This window comes from Eutrigla gurnardus (genome assembly GCF_963514095.1).
Source record: "Eutrigla gurnardus genome assembly, chromosome: 2".
Lineage (NCBI taxonomy): Eukaryota > Metazoa > Chordata > Actinopteri > Perciformes > Triglidae > Eutrigla > Eutrigla gurnardus.
Window position 1 is genome coordinate 4,124,810 of NC_139916.1, and position 18,958 is coordinate 4,143,767.

Sequence of the window (18,958 nt, forward strand, 5' to 3'; positions counted from 1 at the left end):
CAAAAAGCCAAGAGAGGCCGGCAATATTCTGAGAAAAAAAGTTGGAAATGTGTGACTTTTTTTTAATATATTAAAGAAATTGGCCCCCTCTCTCTCTGTTTTCTTTTGCCATATATTCACGTGTAAATATAGTCGATATAAACAATTTGCTTAGATCCGCTAACACCGAATGTTTGACAGTTTGTCCTCATATGAATAAAACCAACAATAAGCATCAACATCATCACCCTAAGGACCTTAACGAGGCGTTGTCACACGTTGGGATGAGTAATTAGTAACATAAATGCGACATTCATGGGATTTTAGCGAGCATAAATGCCGGTTGTTAGCATCGTAATATCTCGTAATCTTTATATTTTTTTCTCTGAATATTGCCCCCCTCTCTCGGCTCCGTGGGTTTTTCTCCTACAGTTGCCCTGTTACGCCATCATACATTTGCGATCAATGTCAGATAATGACAACAAAATGTGCCATGACCATATTCGGAGGAGTGAAGGGACACAATCGCTTTGACAAACAGGAAATACTTAATTAGTCATAATGATGCATGTCAATAACATTTGGTCAGACTGAACCACAGGCTTTCTACACAGTATTTGCCCTCCACAGCAGGTTAACACACATGCAAAATACTTCCTGGAGTGTTTGAAAACTAAAAAGTAAAAAGCACCTAATTTAAAAACCTCAAACGGAGCATTGCAGTAGATTTCTCAGTGAGATCAGTATAAAAGTAGTAGCTGGCTTTCCCCCCACTTTCTGTATTATAAATAAATATATAGATAAAGATATCCAGGAGCGAGGTTTTAATATAATAGCATTATACGGTTGGTTTTAAATATACTGTACACGTCCAGGACGACGGCAGCGGCCTGTGTGAAAACACATCAGAAGAGCGGAACATTAAAAAAAAATGTTGTGCAGCATTGCAGGGCTCCTTTACATCTCTCATTTCTGAGCCACCTTCAAATAACTGCAGCACTGCTGACTGAGTCGAAATCCAAAAGCAATTTTCCCTCATGGAAATGGTTCTCTATTGATCCTCATCCTGAATTAATTGGATTCATGTCATGTCTGTGTAGAAATCAAATCACGGCAGAGAATGTGTGTGTGAGTGCCAGCCAGTGCTGTTGTCTGGACATGTGTTTGAATGGAGTGTGTGTGAGTGCACCTCGGATGTGTGTGTGTGTGTGTGTGTGTGTGTGTGTGTGTGTGTGTGTGTGTGTGTGTGTGACCTTTCACCGTGGAAATCAATGAGCCATAAGATGACCGTAGGCCTGTAATATGGTGTTCTTGCCACCTTTGATCAAGGTCAAGAGATGCAGCGAGGAGTACTAACAAAATACTGGAACACAATTTATATGGCCGGTGTCATTACAGTGCAACTCTAGAGGCCCAATACAGACCTGTCTGTTACGTGAACACTGTAACACGTGATTAAATGTAACCTTTTTTTTTTTGTTTGGTCTGAAATTGAATCCCTTGATCTATAATAAAAAGGTGCATCACTTCCATGTAGATATAATAGAGTTGTGTACCTTGAGAGACGTCTCCGCCGCCGGAGCTTTCCTTGCCGCGGTCTCCTGAGTCGGTTGGCGTCTCTGCAGCTGGCAGCGGCGCCGCAGGAAGCCCCCGGAGCTCCTCTCCCCCACGTGGAGCTGAGGTACCGGGCTCTGCAGCAGAGGCCCTGGAAGGTACCCAAATATTAGCACAGTAAAACTAACACCCAGTGCTGCATGCCTCATTACTGGTTCATTTGACAGGGAGGAAGGGGGAGGAAGGAGTGGCTGGAGCTGAAGGAGCTGGAGGAGCTGGAGGAGGTCATAATAGTTCTTTGCTATCCAAGCATGCGAACGCACATTCTCTTTAGTCTGACAGAACACATCCTGCTGCTGTCAAATTATCATGAAGCTTTTGTGGGCTTCTTTCTTGGACGTAGGAATAATATTTTTCTTTTTTTTTTACTTTGTCTGATAGATGAAAGAGATATATAATTTAAAAAAAACGAATTCCTATGAAATTGGTAGGAAAAGGGAGGAAGACATGAGACACGATTCACAGTGAGGATTAAAGATATTTCACTGAATAACTCGGCATTGTGAAGTGATATTTTGCTCAATAAAGTTTTAATTAAAAAATTAAATATGACTAATATTCATTGGCATTATTTGTTGACAGTTATACTGTATTAAATGTGTATCTGAGTAGTGCTGCTTTCGTTAATGAAAATTATGACTAGCGTCTTCTGTGTCTGGAATGGATGTATTCTTGAGTCTATCAGGTAACAATAATATAATAATAAGATAATCTTGTTTGAATGTGAAATGGGTTTGGCTAAATACAATCTTTGACTAAAACTAGACTAAAATAGTCACGAACAATTCTCCCTAAAATAAGACTAAAATGTTCAGACTTTTAGTCGACTAAAACTTGAGGAGACTAAAAACAGTATGAACGTGACTAGTTTGAGACAAAGACTAGACTAAAACTAAAAGTAAAACAGGCCAAAAACGACACTACCCACCACCGCAGAGTCACCTCTGCTTGACGATTATTGACACAAATTTCACACCAATAATTAATACATTATAAAGTAATTATTAGATATATCACAAATCACATATCCTGTGATATTTATCCGAGGGGCCTCATTCAGACATCATTACCCATTTTGTATAATTAAGGGGCCCTATTAAATCAGAATTATCTTACATACTTTGATGTTTATGTCACCTAATTTATTTAATATGTAAGTTCGCTAATGCCTTGGGCTGGTGTAGCTGAAATATTAATTGAATCCACTTTATAATTTTGCACATTTTAACAATTTCTCAAATGAGTTGTGTTATAAGTGACAACTTCAGGTGAGGGATAAGTTGCTGAGCTTCCTTTGGACACATGTAAAAAAAAAATCAAATACAAATCACACATACTGTTTGTTATTTGAGTTACTTCACTTGCCCCCGAGCACTGTCAAACCCGTTCCCTGTCTTTCCATAATCACCGCTAGCCCTTCTGAAAACGTTTCCCCAACACACGATTAAAAATCAGACCGGCAACACAGGGGAAATGTTGTTGACAAAGCTATCACATGGTTCCCGTGTTGATGCTGCCAGTGAGGGACGTCCTCCCACATGACTGATAATATGACAGGATCCAGTGTGTAGGAGTGTCCCGTCTAATTAAATCTGTCCCTCTTACTAAACACCTCAGCAACGCTTGCAACGCCGGCAGCATCGAGAGTAATGGGCAACTTGGAGACAAACGAGACAGGCCGGAAAAAAATACAGTTTTTACTGTTGAAGGCCGCAGCCTTGCAGACTCTCTTACTTTACATTAAAATGACAATGGATGAAGATTATCCGTATTCCACGATCTTACATAACAGTATCTGTTCTTGTAGGGTGAAGGGAAAGCATGCACACAGCAGAAAAGGATCCAAATAGTATAAAAGTAGTTGTTTTGTATTCTATCTGTTACCACAGAGGGATCACAGAAAGTTGTTCATTTTAAAAGCCATATTTCCAAACACCGACAGGCAGGTACTCCATCTGGTCTAAAATTAAATGAGAATTAAATAGTTGTATCTGAATATAATGATGCATGTAAATATAATCTGATAATTACAAGTAAAGCATTCTAAACATTACTTGTCAACTATTAAATTAATTGCACATGCATCATGTTTGAGTCACTTTTTAAGACAAAAATCCACAGCTTATTGAATATGCTTAAATTCTGTTTGTTTTTTTCAGTCCTTTATATCTTGAATATCTTTGAGTTGAGGACAAAACAAGACATTTCAGGATGTTGGAAAACACTGATATACATCTTTCACCATTTCCTGACGTCTTATATCAAACAACAAAAAAAGATCAATCGATACAATAATCGACTGATTTAATCAATCAGGTTGCAGTAATAATCATTCTAAGCTTTCTAAAAATACAGGCCCGGTTGTGGTTGAGCTTGTGCTATGTTGCTCTCCCTGTCGTGCTATGAATCCCCACCACATACATCCGGGAGCAGATGAAATGCCCTGTCAACAGATCATATTAGAGCTACTGATAGCAGACATTTGGGTTTGTGGTTGGTGTCAAGCTGCAAAAGACTGCAGAGAGAATCATTCATCTCCATCTAAAGAAGGACAAAAATCATCTCAGCCTGCACGAAAACAAAATAAAGAGCTGTTTGTCAACGCATTTCTTACGATAAACTGATTTCTTGTCATTAAAATGTGCAAATATATATATATATATATATATATATATATATATATATATATATATATATATATATACACACTCACACACACACAGCTCATCTGCCTGGCTGCATGCATTCATGTCAGGTTGGAGTGATTTGAGCAGTGTAGCTATCGATCCGGGCATATCTTTTTTACCCCCCCACCCCTTCACAACTTATCTGTGCCTATAAGCCCAAGTGAGTCATATAGCTCAAGGAGAGAGGCTGGAATCATTTTTCAATGCAAATGACATCGCCCGAGGGCAGAGAACAAGCCTAAAGCGGGAGCCGCCTGAATGCAAATATCGCCCTTCCATCTGTTTCCATTCCCTTCAGCTACTGTGCCAGAGCTGCAGTACCTGTAACAGCTCCACATAGCAGGTATAGCTGTTCTTTATAACCGCACAAGCATTGTGCCGACCATACTGATGGAGCTCCGTTTGTCCTCGGGTCATAAATCTCCTCCAGGCCAATATCTATCACTCACAATGAAGCGTTCTTCTATACACTCGTAATTAGATCGCACTCAAAAGCATTTGGTTCACGGCTTCTCGTTTTATTTGTATGCACGTATTTGTGTGCTTTTACAGTACCATCTTATTTTTTTTTTTGCATTCACAGCACATCCAACTGAGGTGAGGGGGGTCTGTGAAGTATAAATGTGCTCTGTAAGTTACATTAGATGGGTTTTTTTCCCAACAAGGGCGAAAGTCTAAAGTTCTGCAAGGCTGCAAAAGGTGAACGCAAACCAACAAAAGAAACTATTTTGACGGCAGAGTCGAAGTTACACTCGAAGGTTAGAGAAACAGACGCCATACATGTCCCGTTGTCATGGTATCCATTTCAGTGGCGAGGCCTTGTGCAAAGCGTTTAATGAAAACTATCTGTCAAGGGGTGAAGGAAAGAAAAGAAAAGTCAGAAGTCAACCCTGGCATCAAACACCGAGTGCACATAAAAACTCACAGGAGAGAAAGTCTGCCTTGAGCTTAATAGCTGCAACAAGCTGACGTGCTGTCATTGCACTGCTCAAGGAAAAAAGAAAAGCCATATTTCTGCAATAACAATTGAAAAGTAATTTGGGCAATATTATTCCAAAACTGCTGACAGATGTGGTGGATGTGCTGACGGTCTTAACACCTTGATGGAGGAAAGTGCTATTGATAGCTCTTCTTTAAAAGGCGGACTATTGACTTCACTAACGTGGAAACGTGCACTCAGCAGAAATCTCCCTGCATGTGAAATTGACAAGACCCCAGTGTGACACACACACACACACACACACACACACACACACACACACACACACATGCCGCTCTCACACCTGTGCACAAATATCCTCTTTTCAGCACAGAAAATCCCACAGGAAGTCAACCCCTGAAGTTCACTATCAGAGAGGTTTCTGAGCACACTTCCTCCGGAGAGGATGGAGACGGATGATTCTGATATCTGATGTCTTTCTGGCTTGTTTCAGATGGGAATGTGGAGTAAATCTCATGATGTTAAAGAAGTGAGGAAAATATATAAAAATGTGTATCGTAGATTATAATCTCACGTCTCTGATCTTCTATATTATTAGTATACTACATGGTCACAATCTGGTGGTTCAAGCAGTTCATTTAAACGATAATTACACACTTGAATGTACTTTTTTAAGCTATAAAACATCAAAACTGCTCTAAATATTGACATTTCTTGCAAAAAGAATCTGCATTTCATGGTAGAAACTGGCTCAAAACGCTATCTACTGTTTTAAATGAGGCCTAGTCTTGCAAGACCACTTCTGAGATACATGTCACAAAATAAAAGAAAAATGTAATGACCCTCCCTCTTCTCCCCCAGAGGTGGGGAGTGAGGCGGAGGGACCACGGGTCCTAATTCTTGTCTCATTAAACAGCACATTCATCAAATTCAGTGCCCCGATGCCATATCGCTGTTTACGCTGCGTCAAAGTTTTTAATCATAGTTGATGTGCTTTCATCTCTCAGCACCTTGCACACTTTTTTTTTTTTTGGGGCATTTTTCAAAATGATTTAGTGAGTAAACTTCAGACCAGGGGGTCAAGTGACACTTTAAAATTTAAAACGCTTCCCCCTCAGCTTTGCAGATTACAGACTTTGTTTAGACCGGTAAGATTTCACCTGCTCTAAGGCAACAACATATGGCTGCCTTTCAAAATGCAGGAGCCTCAGTCGAAGCAAGCTTAAGTATCCTTCAAGAAAACGGGCTGCTGTTCTGGTGACCTTCCCATGGCGGGGGTGCAGGCAAGAAGACAGTTGCTTTCAAGGGAATCAATAAACTATCACATCATCATATACTGCGCTCAAGTCTTCTTGTATGACAGATGTTGTCTGACTGCAGCAGGGTTAGGGTCATTTCATTCATATATCTACTCTACTGTACATTCAGACGGGTTTTACAACTAGAAAAGTGCACCAACGACCGACTGCTGAAACGTTTGACTGAATACAAACCACAATTGACCCTTCGTTAAGCCCCCCCCCAAACTGCTACTCAGTCAAACTGTGTTTTGCTTTAAAAAGCCAAAATACGATTTCAGAGAGTCGCTGACAGAAGAGTCCACAAATATGTGGGGGTTTTTTTCCAGGCAGATTTTTTAACGTCACAGCAGGAAAAGCACAGGTGAAATGAATAACATTAATTAAGACTGCATTTCATTTGGGTTTCCCAGGTGATCTTCCCTGGTATTGCAGACACTAGCTCACTGGAAAGGCTTATAGGGGGACTTAATTGAACTAAGCCATCAAAGTTATTAGTTACACCTTCTTCCTTCTGGAAATTACAAGTCAAAACGTCTGCAATGAAAAAGAGCTATCACTTCTGGAACGGGGAGTTTTTTGAGCATAACAAATTAATTTCTATTCACCTCCACTGACTTGAGTGTCTACGTGACAGTGGGAATCTTGAGACACAGCTATCTTCAGAAAACAACTTTTTTTTTTTTTTTTTGCATTTCTAACCTTCACCGGCTGACTGACTTTAAATTAAAGTCATCTCGACGCAGCATAAGCACGGCTCATCGTGCTATACTGTACGCATCACAGTGAATTAGGCAATCCTGTGATTTCCTCTCGGGGGGGATTGTATACACAACATCACCGCCGTCGTTGACATCACCACGAGTCACCCTGGGTGTGACACGCACATCTGGCATCTGGATGATGCAGGAATGGATGCGGCGTAACATCACAGTATCTCATACCCACCGTGGCGTGTTAGGACGGAGCGTAAGCATGACATTATCGCAGGCATAATGACATAACACACTGCCGTGATGTGATGTTGGGCTCACCCCTCCCCCATAATTGCAATAAGAATTTAAAAAAGCAACTTACCCGCTGGGTGACTCATTAACTGGAACATCTGTCAAAACGAGGAAAAACAGCAACAGTGAGACAAACTTATTCCAAAGCAAAGGAAGAAAAAAAGATGACGAATGCAACTTTGTCAGAATCTTAAATAGACAGCTTGAAAGGCCGTGACTTTGTGTTCTAATTACCAATTCTCTCTTGAATACAGTACAGCTTCTAAAAGAGTATTACTGTCATAAACTAAATCACACTTGCTTACATGGGGGACATGTAGTACTTAAGCAGATGGTATAAGGTAGTCAAAATGTACATTTTGCATGGTTTGAATGTGTTTTCACAGCAAAGGTGCTGTTAAAGAAACATTTTCCTTTTTCCTTTTGGATCCCGACATGTAAACTCATATCATCTGGTGGACGAGAGGTCTGAATCTCAGATCTCCCAAACAGTAACAGACCTCCAGTACACACACTATTATCAACTATTTCCCCTACGCATCGCCACAGCCCACTTAACGGATTACTGCACATAGACTTGGTAAAAGAGCTTTTTAATTAAGCGTTAATCGCTTCACTTTGTCTCACAGAACTTCTCCAAAGACTTAAATCTCTTTATCTGGGCATGTAATCACCGGGGTCTGTTTGGCAACATTAGCCAGGTAGTAAATATCATACATCTACATAACTTCATCCAATTAAAGGGGGGGTTAACTCTGCTCCGTCTGCCTGAGGCACTTATTAAAAATCCTGTTTCGAGGATATTAAAAGCCACATGGAAGCTGAGAGTCACTCACACAGCGTGGGGCTATGGGGAAACTGATCAGATACATTAACTGAAGAATAAACGTATATAATCTTTGAGCCAGTTCAAGATTATTGCACACTTAAGTGGGTTGTGTTTCGGTGATTTGCCGTGCAGAGAGAGAGGATGGAACATGTGGCTTTTGGTTACAGCAACTTCATCCACTCCTCCGTCTCTGCAGCAACAAACTGGTTTTAAATTGTGTTAATTTGAGCCAGATGGTTGTCAAACTGTGAACGTCCACACCCATCAGCTGTATCTGGGTAAGAGGCATACAAACTTTGCATTCATACACAAGATTTTGACTTTCCTCTTTCTTGAACTGCAAAATAAAATGCAAAAGTAAAGCACGCATCACATCAATAATTCAGCTAACTGGCTAGTGCTACAGCAAGCTAATATTGCTAGATATAAAGTTATCATTACATGAGCTAGTTTTGATCCTAATTCATTGTAAACTGTTGCTTGGCTGATATGTTTAGGATGTTAAAATGATAGTGCACATACTTTCTCAGATATCTAACATTAACATTGATGCCCATATAATATATATATTTTTTTTTTTGTCAAATTACTACTCTTGTTTTCGCATATTACAAAAAAAAGTTAGTTTTTTCAGACTTCCATATTAGTCTCACATTAAAATCAAAACGTTTGTATGTGTATAGCCTAAAGAAGAAGGGGAAATAATTTTCTACTGTCAAAATATTACATAAAAGCACCTTAAAACAACAGTAAAACTATTGTAACATTATTCAAATCAAAAAGGGGATAACCTCGCCTACAATAACGTTATTACTTGTTAATTAATCAGTAATTGTGATTCAATAGATATAAAAAAAATGCTATACATAATAACATAATGTGGTTTAAATAATGAATGACGTCGCCGGTGTAATTTGACACCATTGTTGCGCAGTAAGTATTAAGTATTAGCCAAAATGCTCCACGGTAATTTTATTATGTTAGCTAGCTAACTGACTCGTTGTCCTGAATGAGTTAAAATGCGTTGCTTTTCGTTACAGTAACGAAGATTAACTAACATGTTAATAACGTTAGCTACTCGGTGCACGTCACGGGCTATAACTGACGCAGTTGCTAGCTTAGGTGGTTGGTGCTGGATGCTAGCCTACGTCTAAAAATGGAGGGATATGCAAAAAATATTAGCCACCGAGGCTAAAGCTAGCTCTTAATAGCTTAGCTTAACGACGTTAGCGTTAACGTTACCTGCCAGTTGTCTCCTCTACCCCACTTTACTGATGCTGCCTTCACGTGGTGTCGGAATTTCGCTGAATAGGGATTGCCGACGCATGAACGCCCCCCTTAAATCATACGCTGCCTTCAAGTGGTATCAGAATGATGGTAAATACGAGTTGCCGACTTGGAAATCGTAATTACGAGTGGAAAACTAATCATTTTAAAATAGATAACAGCGCGGTGCAAATTTTTTATTAGCTGACGCCATTTTATTTTACTTTAACATGACATTTTCTTAATTCCGATGTTCATTAATATTTTCCAGGACCTTCCTCTTGACGAATCAGAAAAAATAAAGTGAAACATATCTTCCCCATATCTTCGTAAAACAAAACAGTGTTGGTACAGCTCGTTCCACAATAAATTACTGCACCTAAATCATAGATATGTATAAATATATTTGATTTATATAGAAATATATTATATTTCTATATTATATTGGTGGTGGTGGTCATAACCACCACCACCAATATAATACAAATATAACAACCAATGCTCGCATTAATAGACGTGACAAATTAATACATTTTGTAGGTAATAGTTTTTTTTTTTTTAAATATTAAATTTAAATCCCACATAAGAAATTCATGTTTTTCAAGTAACCACCAAACTTTATATTTTTCTGGACGGCTGACCCAGATGTCTATTTTATGAATGATTTCTAGAATTACCTGCAGTAGAAATCGGCGCTACGTCCTTGGTGAGGTTATCCTCCCGTCCAGCAGGAGGCGAAGCGCCCGTTTGCGATACACCTCCCAATGTCTCGCCGTCCCCCTTTTTCGTCAACTGGACAGAACTAACGGAGTCAGAGGTGATGCCTTTACTGTCCTCCCGAGGTTTGTCCTCGTCCCCACTGTCCTCAAATGAAAACATCTCCCCTTGCTCCTCATCGTCCTCCTCTTCGTCCTCCTTCGGCGGTTGCTGTTGAGACATCGCAGTCGACATAATCTCTGAAAAAGGAGACAAAAATCCAACCATAAATGGTTTATTCCAAAAACCATCTGATCAAACACTCAATTGCTTGATTGACGACTCATCAATCAAGATGTGGGCACTTTAAAAAGGCCATAGTTTGATCTGAAGAATCAAATCCAGACTTCATCGTGAGAAAATCAGAAATGTAAAAAAAAGTGTTTCAGGCTGAACGCAGCAGCATGTAACTGCTTCAAAGAGAATCAAGAGTGGTTGAACTGCGTGTTATCATATTATATAAATGAATAAAGTGTTTAATTTTGCAAAAAAAAATGTGTGTGTGCTTTTATGAATTGCGTGCAGTGTTTTGACGAAATGAGCTCATGCAGTCCTCAAAAAAAACTTGAAATATGATTCTTCAATATTGCTACTAAAAGGGCTTTGAATGACAGAAAGATAACACTTAATCTCCAATGATATAAGACACTGAATAATTTCCTTTGATTCTTTCGTTCTGGTTTTTAAAATATTGCTCTACAAATCAAAAGCACAAGGGGGGATATAGATTGCAATCTTGTTGCTACCAGTCTGCATCTGATAATAACCTGCACTTAATATGAATTTGGGAGTTATTGAGTGTGTTATTTGTGTTGCTTTAACTCCCACCCTTCACATAATAGGAGTTATGTGGCTGAAGGCAAAGGTAAATGGACTGAAGGATTGGAATGTTCTCTGCTCTTTATAAACACGGCAAAGCTGCTTAACAACAACAACCACAAAATACACATTTAGGATTTAAAAAATCAGCCAGAAGTGTTTTCTTGCAGTGAGTAAAAAAAACGTTTTCAAATTATCTGATAAAATAAATGAAATAAAATTAATCTACAGCACATTTCAGGTGCACAGAGAGAGAGAGACAAACAGAGTGTAATCCGAGTGCTACAAAGTGACATATGGCGGTTCAAGTGACTGTTAGTTAAATCAAAGTGTCTGATGAGGCTTAGTGGCAGATTAATTAAGGTATCCGAACACCCGCTGACGAGAACGAACACGTGACCTCACTTATCCAAGTGGGAGGATTTTATCTTGTCATCACTGAAAACAGATTTGACAGGAAAATTAAAAAATTATGAAAAAACAATACAGTATCCCCGAAAAGGTATTAAATTGTAATGTTTCATTGCGACACAAAAGGGGGGATTTCCGATGACGCACTTTGTTTCTCTGCGTGTTAGTGTGTCGCTCGGTGAACCCAGCATCTGCTTTGCATCTCGATGCTCCCAATGCTGGAGCCTTCTCAGCCCTGGGGGGGGGGGGGGGGGGGGGGGCAGTTTGTTGGCCTCCTTTGGGGAAATGACAGCATTGGTGCGCACATGGCTGAACACGGGCCAGCTGTAAAATTCACTGTCAGCACTCGTTGTTCTACCTGGATACAAGGGGCCGTCATGCTCACATTATGAGTCTTTAAATTACCTTTAAATGAAAGTCTTTAAATCGCCACAAAGATTATGCTCTCCATTAGAAATCAATGGTGCGAGTGTTAACGAGGACGGCCACCAGTCGGCCCACGCATCGGTCAAATCAACAGTCACTCCTTTGTGGAGAGGGAAAAACTTCTTCTCGGCCCTCGGACCGCATTGTTTCTACATTCGTCACCGCTCGCGGGTCATTTGGGCAGTGGTTGTGCATTTTTATGGTATGGCTTGTATAACATGTGGGGGGGGAACTAAAGGAGGACTTTGTCAAGAAGAGCATCTGGTTGAATGGATGATATAGAAACCATCAGTGTGAGATTTTTATTAAAAGTTATTGTGCCTCCACGTATGAAAGCTTTACTTCATATCAGTCGTTCCCAAGAGATCACCAAAGGTCACCAACCAAGCCCAGGCTTTTAGTTAACATTTGTATGTGCAGTACACGTTTGAGCCACACGAGGGCGACTGAATCGTAGCCTTTTTATAACACTGGATCTAAAAAGAAAGGCTAGCATATATTCTGTTTGTTTTACCAATGAGAAAAACTTGTGTATATGTTTTCAATTATCAATGATAATGATTATTATATTAATAATTGATTTATCAATTATCTTTGAAATGGCTGATTTACTTATTCAGGATAATATGCGGAAGAGGCAGAAAAAAATCCCTCATCTTCACAATTTAAAGATTATGAATTGAGTCACAGTGGTTTGTCATTTTTGTAAAAGCGGGAAACACTGCTTTATAAAATTGATGGTTTCACATTATTAAAATCAACAGCTGCTGCCTCGAATAAAAGTTTGAAAACGCAGAGACAAAAAAATGAAAAAGTTTTTCAAAAGTAATCTTCGTCTGAATCCAAATGACAGGTACCCTCAGCAACTCTGTTTGAGGTGAAGGCGTTTGGACAAGGCCATCAAACACACTCACAGCTGGGAGGAATAAAGAGCACCCCGGGGTGGTGGAGCTGGGTGAAAGCCATTCTTGAGGGGGGGTAAGACACATCACAGAATGGAGATGAAACCAACTCCTCCACACACCCTGTCCCTGACCTACATAGAAAACATGAGAAACTCTGTGTCCCAAACTGTGCTAACGAGTGAAGCGGTGTATAGAAACACAGGAAAAGGGACGTTTGTGTACTTTGGTGGTTTGCAAGGTCACTCGTATGCAGTGTACGTTATGGTTGTAAAGGTCAAGTGTTGTTTCTATGTCTCGTTGTAAATGCAATCTGCTTTAAATAATGAAATTATAATGAATTCTACTTTTTGTTTTGTTATATTTTGTTGCTTCGTTTTAATTATTAGTTGTTTGTCTAGTTGTATCACTTTTATTTACATGTATATAACTAAGCACTTAAGCACTTATTGTCATTTACTCTATTTTATATTTAATATCAGTATTTATTTTTATTTCTATTATTTACTTACTTTTTATAAATGTGTTTTTTGGAGTTTTTTTCTTAATCTTCGTTCATCTTTTTTATTTTATTTTTGTTATTTATTTTTGTATTTTTTATGTATTTTTTTCATGTCCAATGTAAGGGAATGCTCTACTGTTTTTAAAGAAATAAAAAGTAAAAAAAAAAAAAATTACAGGGGTTCACAACAGAGAGAAGAAAAAACAAGAGTTCCCCTTTCAGTCATATTTAGTTCTAGCTAGTCATTTACAGAATGTTTGGCCAACTATCTGGTCAGAGGCAGGCGGGTACATCAATAGACAAAGGCAGAGAGCAGCAGCTGGTGACGACTGAATAAACAGCACTGGGAAAGTCTAACAGAAAGTCACACAGAGAACGCCGCTAACTTAAGGCCTTTTTCCTTAAACACCAATGGCCCACAACAAAGACAATGAGAGACCGGCGAAACCGTTGACGACAACAAACGGTGCCAGGCAGAGACGATCCGGCCCGCGGCGCCGCTTCGTCCATCAGCTTCCCCCCAACGCCAACTCAAGAGACGCCGATGTGACTCGGCCGAAACAGTTCCTGGAGAACAGACGGACTATATATTTTCTTTGGCCGTCAAAAGGCATCGCAATCGGAGAGGGAGGCAGATTTGTGTTGACATTCTGAAGATTTTGCAGAAGAACACAGAAGGCGATGTCTGTTGCATTATATACAGGGTCTCCCATATAGTTGGAATATTTTGCAAATATATAGTGCCAAACAAATGTTATGCATTCATTAATTTCCCCTGGGTAATTGTGACACCTGAGACTTTGTGCCATGTGGAGTTGTAAAAACACACAAACTGAATAAAAGGTTATCACGTATCTGCGATACAGGTTTTGCCATCATGTGTTGAGGGACATTCAGGGACGTATTATTCACCCGGGAGCCAGTGTGGCCTTCAGGTGCCTCCTCCTGCTGCACAGTAGTGTCAGTCCACAACAGCAGCAGCAGCGATGTGCTGATGGTGTCACATTAGTCAAGGACGCAGTCGGAGTGACCTCCACCTCCCATCTGGCATTCGTTCACAATAGCACACTGGTGTGTGTGCAGTCATGTACAAACACTGAAAACAGATAAGAATGTATGTGTCCTGTATCTGGGATGCTTTCGTTTAGTGAGAAAAGTAAATATGTGTCTCTGAATAACATTTGCACTCAATTTCTCAGCATATGGAAGGTTAAAGAGGAACTAAACATGTTTAGAAAGTAAGCTATAAACTAAATTATATGACCATATCAGTGCAGGTGTTAATGTTTAGTGTATTTCTCACCAATAATCTACGTTAACGCGCCCTCCTCGTCTCCCACGGCGTCTGAAATTCATCAGCACTTCTGAATCAGTGTTAATGAGCGATTTGTTTTCCTACGCTGTGAGAGAGTGTGGAGATGAGCTTAAGTTGTTTCATTTTTCTCATTTAGCAGCTTGCTAGTTAGCTTGCTAACGTTAGCTTCTAACTCAAACGCGTTTTCATGCTAACGTCACGCTAGTTGCAGAGACTGGTAGCCTATCGTAGCGGTGGTTCGCTAATGGTTAGCTAACCAGCGCTAGGAGGCAGCAGACGGCTGCTTCGGAGACGGATGTGCTCGGGGGTTTGCGTTCCTGTCGTTTCGGTGGCGGGTTCGGGTCGTTTACTTCGTTAGCCCTCTTTAGTTCTAGTTCTCATTAAACAGGACATTCATCAAATTCAGTGACCTTTTTGCCTAATTGTCTTATTTTATTACTAATTACTATTCTAACTTATTGTTTTTTGGTATTTTATTGATTGTTTTGTATTCACTGTACGGTGTCCTTGAGGGCTCTGAAAGGCTATAAATAAAATGTATTATTATTATTATTATTTGTTGACAATGCATCAAGGCTTCTGTCCTACAGGATGGGACGTGGTTTCATCTCTCTCTTCATCTATTTTGCATCTTTTTTTTTTTAATAAATTATGCATTGGGTGGATGCTTCGTCCTGGAGGTCAAGTTACACTTTAAAGATCTGTAATGAACCCTGAGTGTCTGCAGAGGCTTGACTGGCTTGTCGTCCTGCAGAAATGAGTCCCAAAACCGAGAAATGAGCTGTCATTTTTGCACTTCTGGTTCTCTCGTCTCGAAATTAATAGTTTTTTTTAAGGCCTGTGGTTAACACACTCTTAAAGAGATTTTAACATTTAGTTCTGCGATATAAAAATATGTCAGTGGATACCCATTTTGTGATTTTGTAGCTTTTTCGTGTTGCTAACAAGCGGCTAAATGAGACTAGTCCACCTTTACAGCCTCGTGACCGTGTTCACCCTCAAACCAAAATCATCGAAGTGGTGTTAATTTGTGAAGATTAGTTTCCTAAACATTTGTCTGCAACAGAGCTTATTTTCTTCAATAGTCCAAAAATCAGAGAAATCCTGCTGGCCTTTTGTCGTAAGAAACCAACTAACTAACTTCCGAGGTTGGCCTTAAAAATATGACTTCCCTGCAGCGCTCTCAAAAAACCAATCTCACTCAGTCACATCCCTTCTCCCACCTACCTTTATGTCCAGCTACACCGTTGCACAACTCCATTATTTTTCATACAGTATTTTACTCTTTATTAAGGTACCTCATCTTATTGCATCAATGCTGAGAATCCGTCCCCGGGTGAAGGCTGTTACACAAACTTATGGTTTAATAAGAGCTTTAGCCTCCTCCTGACAGCCAGTAGAACTTAAATGAAGTCATGAGTTACTCAAAGGACTGCAGGGACGTTTTGATTGGTGTCTCGTTAGTCACCTCACTTTTTCCAACTCATCTCTTTTATCTGAGGTAGACATCTCTGTCCTTCGCACCTGTATACAGTAGGATAGCTTTTACGTAATGTTAGGGGACGAACAAAAGACGAGGAATCACTGCAAACAAAGGCCGAGATAACCGGAGGTTAACTTCCAGAAGATAAAGGAAGCTACGGCTTTGATTCGCTTATCAAACACAACACACTTCCATCATTTAGGACATCATAGGAAGAACTGCGGAAGTTTTTCAAGTTTCGTTCAGGAGTCAAAGTGATCCAGTCGCCTGTACATCCGTGGACATGTGGCACTGCCGACAGCTAACGTGGTGCAATTTTGCCCAAATGTCAACAAAAATAGGCCGAAATAAAACAACCCCTGCCATCGATGCAACAAACAGTTAACCTCTCTCCGCCCTGTCGCGTTCAGGTTCCAACCCGAACGAGCCGACATGTCATCACGGTTATTTCAAGAGATTCTCTGACTTGACTCAGCTTCTCCCTTCAGAGCCACAGAAGAAAACTGTAATTAAACTGTTTTCACAGACGTAGTCATCATCCCCCCGGTGACACGTGAAGTCAGAGGATGTTTCTCTGTTTCTTTACATGAAGGGGCGACCGGAAAAACAGTCTTTACTTTACCTTTTTACATTAATGGATTTTCAAAGTGTGGTGTAAAGTTTTTACCTTTTGGTCCCTTTTTGAAGTACTGATTTAAGTTTGTGATGATCCTGTATGAAGCTAAGGCTAACACCTGACTCCCACTGCCTTTCTTTATCATCATTATTATTAAGACCACCAACTTTAAACCATGAATCTATTTCCCCAGGATGATCCCATCTCTCCTCCAAATTCAGCCAAATCCAGCTCTTAGACAACAGCATCACTGCATCGGAACAACAACAGATACTTGAACTGCACTTATGTAGATCTAAAAGTTTAATAGTTTAGTGTTTTGGCAGCTGCAGTGAGCAAAACTTCTTGTGTTCCCACAAGTCAGGTGACGCCTTTTGTGTATCACCTAGGAAACCTAGTGTTGAGTCATTATTCAGGAAGTATTGAACGATGCTTTGCATATTGGCCGACCACACCTGTTAGCTCAAGCTATTAGGGGGCAATTATTATTCAAACCGGTTTGTTTTGGACTCCTGATAACAGAGAGTCATGTTTCGGGTGCTGCAGATGCCCTTTCACCTCCATACATCCCAGACTTCCTCCTGTTGGTTACTTGTCTCACATCCCCTAAAGGGGGATGCAGTCATTTTAAAAAGCATTCGTCAGGCGTGTCCCTGTCGCCGCTATCAAATGACTCGATTGTGTGTTTGAGCGCCTCGGCCCTCGCATGTTTACATGTCAGGCAAGTTGTCATGGGTGACCAAAAAACATGGTGGAAAGGGGTTCCCATTGATGGGGAAATCTTTGTGGCATAGCTTCAGGCATGCATGGGTTGTTAATGTCTGTTGGAAGTGTGGCTAAGGAGAAAAAAATCCGATACAGTGAGTCCATGGAGTTTCAATGGGGGGGGGGGGGGGGGGGGGGACATCTTGGACATCCGGCAAAAGGAGGCAGAAACAGTGGCCTCGCTGAAAATGCAAATGACTTGGTCAGAGGTCCATCCCCTCACCCCTCTCCTCCCTGTCTCCCCTCCTCTATTCTCAGAGTATAGAGGCAGCGTGAAATCCATCCCGGGAGGGGCTATTGTACTCCGGGAAGCAACCGTCAAGCTGGAGCGGTTAAGGCCTCGGCCCGGGCCAAAGGGTGGTGGTGGTGGGGGTCTTTTTATAGCCCCGGGTCTGTGGGAGAGAGCTGTGAGCCAGAGGTGTATGTCCGGTATGCCCCCCTCTCTTCTCACTCATCCTTTATTTTCCCGGTGCCTTGTCTCAGGAACATGCTGCTATCATAACAAGGCCTCTGTAGCCTCCGCCGGCTCCCTCTCTCCCTCTCTCCCTCTCTCCCCCTCTCCCTCCGATGCCATGCTTCAGGGTTTAATTGTCCGTGATGGTGTGCTACTCATCCTCTCCTCCTCCACGTTCTCTCAGCTGCTCCTAAAAGCTGTCGGACGGAGGGAGAGCCACCACCACCACCACCACTCCATCAGCGCCCCCCCCTTTGGACAAAGCTGCAGCATGCTAACAGTGCTGAGAGTGAGGAGAGGAGAAAGAAGGGAGGGAAGGGGAGGAGAAAGTGTTTAGAGGACAACAAATCTATCTCACCTCCTTGTCTTCAGTCGTAGTGTGTCCTCCCTCCCCCCCAGGCGTTCCCCTCGGTGACCCCTTTAATCCCGGTAACCTCCCATAGACTCGGTGGTTACCACGCAGCCGGGGTCCGGTACCTTCATCTTCACGGTCTCCTGCGAAGGGGAATTCTCTCCGGTGCTGTTTACTTTCCCACAACTTCTCCCCTGCACCGTGTGCACCAGCAGCTCTGGATGAGGTAACCCTCTTTGCTCCCTCCCCCTTCTCTCTCTCTGCGAGTGTAACTCCCTCTATCTCCCCCCTTCGCCGTCCCTTCTTGTCTTTTTTAGATGGGTCCTCTCAGCCCCTCCAGTCTCTGTCCTTTCTTTGGTTTCCTCTCCCTCCTCCCACTCTCTCCAGACCCCCTTGCTGCCGCCCAGACAGCAGCACAAAGCCGGCCGAGGGGCTCTCAGACACGAGCAGCGAATGGTTGGAGGGAGGAAGTCAAGCGTGCAGCCAATGAGAAGCTTTGGGGGGGAGGGGGCAGTGTTTGCACCAATCGGGAGAGTC

General features: G+C 41.3%; 1 protein-coding gene across 3 annotated transcripts in view; it reads right to left on the reverse strand.

Moving 5' to 3' along the window:
• The window catches only part of arhgef10la (Rho guanine nucleotide exchange factor (GEF) 10-like a), a 118,799-nt gene extending 100,045 nt beyond the window's left edge, over positions 1-18,754 (reverse strand). For 2 of the 3 annotated variants that reach the window (XM_084033310.1, XM_084033309.1), the window contains exons 1-4: positions 18,428-18,753; positions 10,298-10,576; positions 7,596-7,623; positions 1,536-1,684 (exon numbers count right to left, since the gene is read on the reverse strand). In XM_084033310.1, the coding sequence (XP_083889436.1) occupies positions 1,536-1,684; positions 7,596-7,623; positions 10,298-10,571 (451 nt within the window). In that variant the 5' untranslated portion in view covers positions 10,572-10,576; positions 18,428-18,753. Of the gene's footprint in view, positions 1-1,535; positions 1,685-7,595; positions 7,624-10,297; positions 10,577-18,427 lie in introns of all 3 variants that reach the window. The other variant, XM_084033308.1, reaches the window with a different exon arrangement.
• Between the last annotated feature and the right edge of the window lie 204 nt (positions 18,755-18,958).